The sequence below is a fragment of the Trachurus trachurus genome, assembly GCF_905171665.1.
Source record: "Trachurus trachurus genome assembly, chromosome: 18".
Lineage (NCBI taxonomy): Eukaryota > Metazoa > Chordata > Actinopteri > Carangiformes > Carangidae > Trachurus > Trachurus trachurus.
The window spans coordinates 21,207,519-21,215,186 of record NC_139909.1 but is presented as its reverse complement, the minus strand read 5'-3'; the positions used below and the strand labels follow the sequence as shown (position 1 = coordinate 21,215,186).

At 42.3% G+C, this 7,668-nt stretch overlaps 1 protein-coding gene across 1 annotated transcript in view; it reads left to right on the top strand.

The window, feature by feature from the left end:
* The first annotated feature begins 1,955 nt into the window (after positions 1 to 1,955).
* LOC311002014 (serine/threonine-protein phosphatase PP1-beta catalytic subunit) overlaps positions 1,956 to 7,668 on the top strand; it is a 33,636-nt gene continuing 27,923 nt past the window's right edge. Inside the window, exon 1 of the mRNA XM_083993207.1 lies at positions 1,956 to 2,138. Coding sequence (XP_083849333.1) covers positions 2,087 to 2,138 — 52 coding nt within the window. The 5' untranslated portion in view covers positions 1,956 to 2,086. The remainder of the gene's footprint in view (positions 2,139 to 7,668) is intronic.

Genomic DNA, 7,668 nt, shown 5'->3' with positions numbered 1-7,668 from the left:
GATCCGACATTCGATATTTTGTGCTGCTCGCGCATGTCCGACGCGAAATGGCGAAATAGCGCCCCCTACAAAGTTCAAAAAAGCCCATAGGGAATTCGGGTCACTTTGGCGTAGACGGACGAAATTCGGTACACATATGTACCATACCCAGATATACAAAAAAGCCTCTTAATGTCATGGTGAAATGTCAACAGGAAGTCGGCCATTTTGAATTGGTCGTTTTTGGCGCCAAATTAACTCGTCCAAAACGATTCGCCCGACACGCTCCAAATTTGATAGACAACATCGTCAGACCTAGCTGAGCTTATCTTGTGCTCCGCAGGTCTGTAGCTCAAAGGGGTTGGCCTCTGGCGTGCCCCGAAGTTTGGCGACTGTTTCGGTGCTCGCCATGTAAATACGATTGGCTCTCATGCCCACATACTTGATCGTAGACGCTTCAAACTTGGTGCAAAAATCTATGGCGAGACCCTGAACGATCCGACATATTATTTGCCTACGTCGCTCATAGCGCCCCCCGGTGGTAACAGGAAGTGAACTAAAATTCATTAAAAATACATAGTTCACCCCATCAACTTCATTCCACTTCTAAAACATGCAGAACCAGTTGGTGAAGCTACATTATGAAGACTGTGAAGCTACGAGTAATGGCGTCCCTGTGGGGGCGTGGCTACCATCAATTCCTCGCCATGAAAATACGTTTGGCTTTTTGATGGCTTTAATGAACTCGTATCATCATGAAAATTGATACACAGGTCCAGGGTGGAGACCTCTTCCATCTGATAGGGGTGTCGCTCATGTCGCCCCCTAGTGGAAACCGGAAGTGCCATTTTTTGCATCAACATTGTCCGATTTCCACGAAACTTCACATGTGTGATGAGGGGCTGACCCTGAACACACCTGCACGCATCCCATTACTGCCCCCTAGTGGACGAACCTTTAACTGCTCATAACTCCCTCATGCTTTGTCCGATTTCCACGAAACTTCACATGTGTGATGAGGGGCTGACCCTGAACACACCTGCACGCATCCCATTACTGCCCCCTAGTGGACGAACCTTTAACTGCTCATAACTCCCTCATGCTTTGTCCGATTCACTCCAAACTTCACACGAGTGATGAGGGGCGGCCCCTGAACGCACCAGACCACATGCGGTGACTGCCCCCTGGTGGATGAACGAAACATTGCATTTTTGGCCTCCTTCCAGGTTTTTTCTCCATTTCTGCTCCGCGCCACAGCGTGCCTCAGGCCCCGCGGTGGCATGGGCAGCGAGGGCCGCCATCGCCGCTTGCGGCTTTAATTATTATTATTATTATTATTATTATTATTACTACCATTAGCCCCTTTTATTACTATTAGGCTACTATTATTATATAGTCTATTAGTATTATTTTAGTAGCTATATCAGTATAATAACTTGTTGCGAGGACCCTGCTGGCAATACTGATGCTTTCAAATGTCGTCGGAAATGCGATGCGTTCGCTATTCCTCTGGGTGTCACTTGACATTGGGATTTATTTACCCTGTTTATATCAGGTGCATTGCCTCGTTGTTGTTTTACTCCAGAGACATTCACGTTTAAATATGTGATTGATTTTATTAGTGTATTCTCAATATTTTTTGTTGTAATCATTTGAGAAAAATATATTTTTCCATCATTCCATCACTTTTAAATAAATGCACATGTTATTTATTTCAGGATATCAACCTGAAAGCTACTTTATGCCTTTGAAAGCAGCATTGCTTTAGGCTATTTAAGTAGATCGTAAATCCAATCCTCTAAGAACGACTCTAAAATTCGATTTAAAGCTTCGGAATAAATGTATAACAATTGAACTTTAATCAAGATTCTTTGTAGAACGATTCAAGACACTATCTCTCAAAAACACTCTCGAAGTTCTATCTAAAAACTTTCTTTCCCCTCCCATTTCTGTGATAGATGTTGGAGTGTCCGCGGCGTACTTGAAGGCAGCATACTAGGAGGCCCGTGAATGGGAGGAGGTTGGCGGTGCGTTTCAGTGCAGTGAGGCGGTGCCTTCCTTCCCTGCCTGCTCCAGACTGCGGCGGGCAGAGCTGTTCGGTACAGAAATGGCGGAGGGGGAGTTGGACGTCGACTCGCTGATTTCCAGGCTTTTAGAGGGTGAGTCAACAACCTTTCCGTGTTTATGTAGTCGCGGTGTTTACGACTTTAGCTCTGAAGTGTGACTGGGCTTTGGTTTTAAAGCGAGTTGTTGAGATAAAGCGGCAGCTTTAGTTGCTAGCGTAGCCCGGGTTGGAGTCTACAGGACTGGTCCCGACTCACGGTAATACGAATCACAGGCACACATTTAGTCAGCCGCCGCCTCTTTCCCCTGGCTTTTTGTTTTAGATTAACTTATAATTATTACACATCTGTGACACTGGAGAGTTTTCACAAATTCACTTTTAAGTTTAAAAGTGTGAGTTGAGGGTTCAGTAATAAGAAAGTTGTAGCCGGAGGACTGTTGATTGTTGTCTTCAGACAGACCAAACCTGAAACTGAAGCAGTTTATTGTAGATTAAATGTTGCAACGCTTGTATTACATCAGTGATGGTGTCATCTCTTTGGCACACAGCATACAAAACACTAGCTAAGTTGCGTTTACCATTCAAAACCTCAATCATAGAAACGCTTTGACCACTCTAAAGTCCACTAGCTTTTCACATGAAAATACACTGGGAGAGGCGGTAGCCTGTGGCACATACCACTCACTAAAAGTTCACTTTTCCCTTCCAACAGTGTCTAGCTCGGTAAATCAAGTTTGCCGAAAATTACAACACAGCAGTGTGGTGTGTAAGGAACTCTGAAATCCTCTCAACGAAATATCTTTACGTTAGAAAACGAAAAAAATACAATTTTCAAATTGATTTTGGCGTAAGGATATCTTACAACGAGTGTGTGTGTTGGGTAGGAGGAGGGAGGAGGGAGGGGGGGTCCTAATGCATCGGCATGTCTGATCATTTCCTATGATTTTTAAATTGGTAGCTGCCATCTTTCTTTCTCTTGCTACACTGGGGTGTTTTCAACAATAACAACACAACAAAAAAGTAATCACAGGCAAATCTATGAAAAATAACATTAGGTGTAGTCTCATTAAGATATGACAATTCTCTTAGAGGCTGAGCAAATGTATGTAATTAATATACACAGTCATAGGGACTTGGTCATCTCTTATTGACATAAGAAATACATGATACACCCTGCAGTAGTTCATGCGTTAAGTTAATAAAGTGTAAGGTTTTCTTTAAGGGAGGAATGTATGGTGATGACTATTGACTAAAGGGTATCTGTAGGCTACCAGACATACAGTATGTGTATGTAGGCTATAGACATACACATATTAGTTGTACCTGTACAGTGAGCCATAAGTCATTGTTGCACATACAGTACCTGTTTGAATGAGCCTGTACATTGCAGAGTTCTCCACGGTTCTGCTCTACGTGTGTTGGACGTAGCACCGATCCACTTGTCCCATCTCGTAGTGGTCCATTGTCCTCGTGATGAACAAGAAGATCTCATGCTGGATGAATTCCTTCACTTGGGGTAGCAGCTGTCTAGTGTCTACAGATGTGAGATTTTTTTTTTTAGAAGATATCAGATTGTGGCTACAGGAAGTAAACCGTTACACTTGTACCCTCTGAACTGCATTCACCCACCACCACAACTAAATTGTCAACCTGTGGGATGAAATCAAAAGTTATGTGTTAGGGGAATCTTATCAAAGAGTCCCACAACCCACATGCGTAATATTAGTTCTTTTGGCCACATTGCACAAAAAGTGGTGCTGTGGTTGTTAAAGCAAGAACTCACTGGTCTGATTGCACAAACAACTTTTCTTTTACAGAGGGTTAGCGTTAGTTTTCCTACAATTGTATTTTAAAAATTGTTATATCACTTTTCTTACAATATTATAAACAACTCAATCATAACCCTTGCACCCTGATCTGTGCATGCTTTGTGTTTACTTTGGGACTGATAATTCTGCACATACAGTACAGGCCAAAAGTTTGGACACACTCAATGCATTTCCTTTATTTTCATGACTATTTACATTGTAGATTCTCACTGAAATTCCACTAATGAACCCTGACAAGGCACACCAGTGAAGTGAAAACCATTTTCAGGTCAGGTTCACCTCTTGAAGCTCATCAAGAGAATGCCAAGAGCAAAAAGCAGTAATCAGAGCAAAGGGTGGCTACTTTGAAGAAACTAGAATTGGTGGGGTCAGAGATAGAGGAGGAGGAAGAAGAAGGAGAGGAAGAAGAAAAGAAGAAAGATAAGACAAAGAAGAAAATACATGTTTTTAGTTATTTCACACTTTTTTTGTTAATTCCACATGTGTTCATTCATAGTTTTGGTGCCTTCAGTGAGAATAAAGGAAACACATTGAATGAGAAGGTGTGTCCAAACTTTTGGCCTGTACTGTAGGCCTAAGTAACCTCTGTACTTTCGAAGAAATCCGTCTTGTTGCTCCTGCACCTTTGTTATGTGTTGGGTAGCGCTGGATGACTTTCTTAGTCAGTGCAAAATAAGGGATCCTGATACTGTTTTTGTCTTACGCTGTCTCTGTCTTCTGTTTCTTCAGTCAACCTGTAGCCAGCTGAGGCTTTTGTGAACAAACAAATTCAAAATCACAATCAATCGTCTCACAGACACAGATTCAGTGTGTTGAAAATCCCACATTGAGAAACGTGCAGTTTGTCAACAGATGCTAATGAATGAGCACGCTGTGGATCAGTATGTCAGTATAACTTTATAATCTGGATTGATTGGGACTAATTACATAATAATGCATTTACGCTATGTGCAAGTATCAACTGTACAGTAACACAGCTGTGTGAGCCTGTATTGACAGCTGGGCAGGACTAAACAGGCTGGCTGAGTATTTAGTTTTTTTTCTTTTTTTTCTTAAATGCAACGACTAGGAAACTTCAGTGGAGGAAATCGGAGAGATCAGGCCATAAGGGTTTCCAGATGTGAGCCGTGAATATGTCCAACCATCCATCTCCTTTAAGCTACTGCTGCTAGTTTGTATCCGTCTGGGTTTTTTTGGTAAATGCTGTTTTTTTTTTTTTTGATTATCTGAGTTGATATTGACAGTTTGGCATGAGAGGATTTTTAAGTTGTCTTGGTGTTCGGTCTGCTTACAGCCTTTTCTCCTGCTCCAAACTGACATGACTCATTCGCTGATGTTGTTTCATCTCGCTCATTACATTTTGTCAAATTAATACCAGATGTTGATGTTCTGAAATTGTAATGAGCTTTTAGTTTGAAAATGATTTTTATTCCAATCTAAGTCAGTCTGCATTTTCCACCACTATTTTCAGCAACAACAGTAAAGGAGTCAGAACAGAATAAACCAATGTGTTAATTTTCCAAATGGAAAATGTCCTGTCCAGTACCTGACCTAAACAAAAAGTTTAGTTTATGTTAGGATTGAATATTGTATAATATGCAAAAAAAAATCATGTTGCAATTATGTTAGCAGATACCGAGATATGCCATTTTAGTTGGAATGGTTGTTTTTGTGTTTTTGTACTAAACAACAGCACAAAAGCAGAATTAAGAAATCCAGGACTACTAAAACAAGTTTAGCTTGACCTAGCCTCTTCAATGAGTGCATCCTAGCTTAAAGCAGAAGTAAGCGATCCGGTCGTTTTGGCTAATGCTGCGTTCCAGGCAGGCTTTTGAAACCGTAAATTACAGCTTCAAGTCACGACTTACGACTTTGTAGCGTTCCAGGCAACCCACTCGTGTTTTTCCGACCTGTTTTACCTGTGAAAGTCACTATAACGGCCACTCGTAACTTCTGACCCGTGAACTCGTACCAGATCGAACTGGTACGACTTCACAGGTCGGAAAAACACGAGTTACGGGCTGCCCTGAACGCACCATAACGTCTTGTCAGCCGATGGAGTTAGCAGCCCCCGCCCTCGTCATGGATCTATTGGTCCTCGTCCCTCCGTCACCACATTCAGGCGCATCCCTTGGCTGCACACACGGCCCTTCATGCCGTTCTCTCTCCTCATTGGATAAAACTTGTAGGATACGAGAAAAGTTTTCTCCTGGGCTCAGAGCAGAGCAGAGTGACTGACAGACCCGTGTTTCGGTCCAAACACTCTATGTAAGTGATTGCTGTCGGAAGATATAACTATTTAAGACTTATATTAACACAAAAATATCGCTTACTTCTGCTTTAATCTGTTGTATCTTAGCTAAACCAGGATGATGGGATGTGTACACCCACTAGGCTACTTTCTTAAATAGACCAATGACACAGTATAGATCACTGATGGAGAGATTGGAAAAGATGTTCACCGCATACTTTTCACCGGGTAAGCAGCAGCTCCCGCTGGAAGCGTATGTGAAAACATTATTTCCAAATAAGGTAATCCAGCTGTTGTCAAGCTAGAGAAAAAGCCAGACAGTCAATAATGGACTTGCTGAATATGTAAGTTGTCAAAAAAAATATACTCTCAAGCCATTGCCCCATTGAAACATAACAATTAGAATTCAAGGAGTCTCTTGACATTTTTCCAGGTTCATGGTTGTACACTGAGGTGGTGAGCAGTGTAAATTATAAAAATAATTTTCACGAATAATTTATATGCAGAACAAACATGACTGGACAAAAGAGGACCTGGCAACAAGTCAAATATAATAACAGGAACATCTTTAGTAGAGGTCCTCTTTGATAAAGCACAGTGCTCTGTGGCCAGAGATGGTGAGGAAGATGTGTGCTGAAGACTTAAGGGCCAAACACACATCTGATGGTGCTGCAAACAGTGCCTTTACTCAAATGTTCTGCATCTCCATACATGAACATGCCACTCGCAAAATAAGTAACGCCACACGGACCATCAGGCTGGGCTGTGGAGTGATGTTATCTTGGGCCCCAGTGGTACTCTGCACAATGCCACACATGCCTTCACAAGAAAATCTGTATCTCTTGTACAAGTAGTCACCAGGAAACGTTCGAGGGTCTGTCCTATCCCAAAAAACTCTCACATGGAAAGTCCTCTCCTCACTATGAGTGCCTCCTCTATGAGGTTGTCCAAACAAGGCCCTGCCATTGTGAAGAAAGACGACACACATGAATAGGCCCTTATACATCCAGTTCATCACTGACTTCACTGAAACCACCTTAAAGGACAATTCCAGGCGAATTCAACTCTGGGCTGTATTTTCCTATCATTTTAGGTCTAAAAGAATGAATCTGAAGATTTTCAGTTTAATTGCTCCTGTTTTACGGTAGTTGCATCTGTCCCCGCATCCCCACGGCAGCAATGAATGGGAGTGGATGTAAGTTCCGCTGTTTAGGCTGTTTCCAGCCCTCAAAGCCGCAATTTTTTTTCCACAGACAGCGTCAGATGGCTCCTCAAACATGCACCGAGAAGTTTATTTACTTCAAGCAAGCCGGCATGTTTGTAAAACTAGATCTAATTCAAAGTCTCCCGGAGTCTTGCGCGAGACCCAGTTGCCGTGCGCGGTGTATTCAGGTGCAGTGGGAAAAGCTCCCGTTTGTGTCATAAACACAGGAATATCAACTCTTGACTTGCTTCAAGTAAAAAAAACTTCTCGGCGCATGTTTGAGTAGCCACCTGACGCTGTCTGTGGAAAAAAATGTACACTTCAAGCAAGTCAAGAGTTG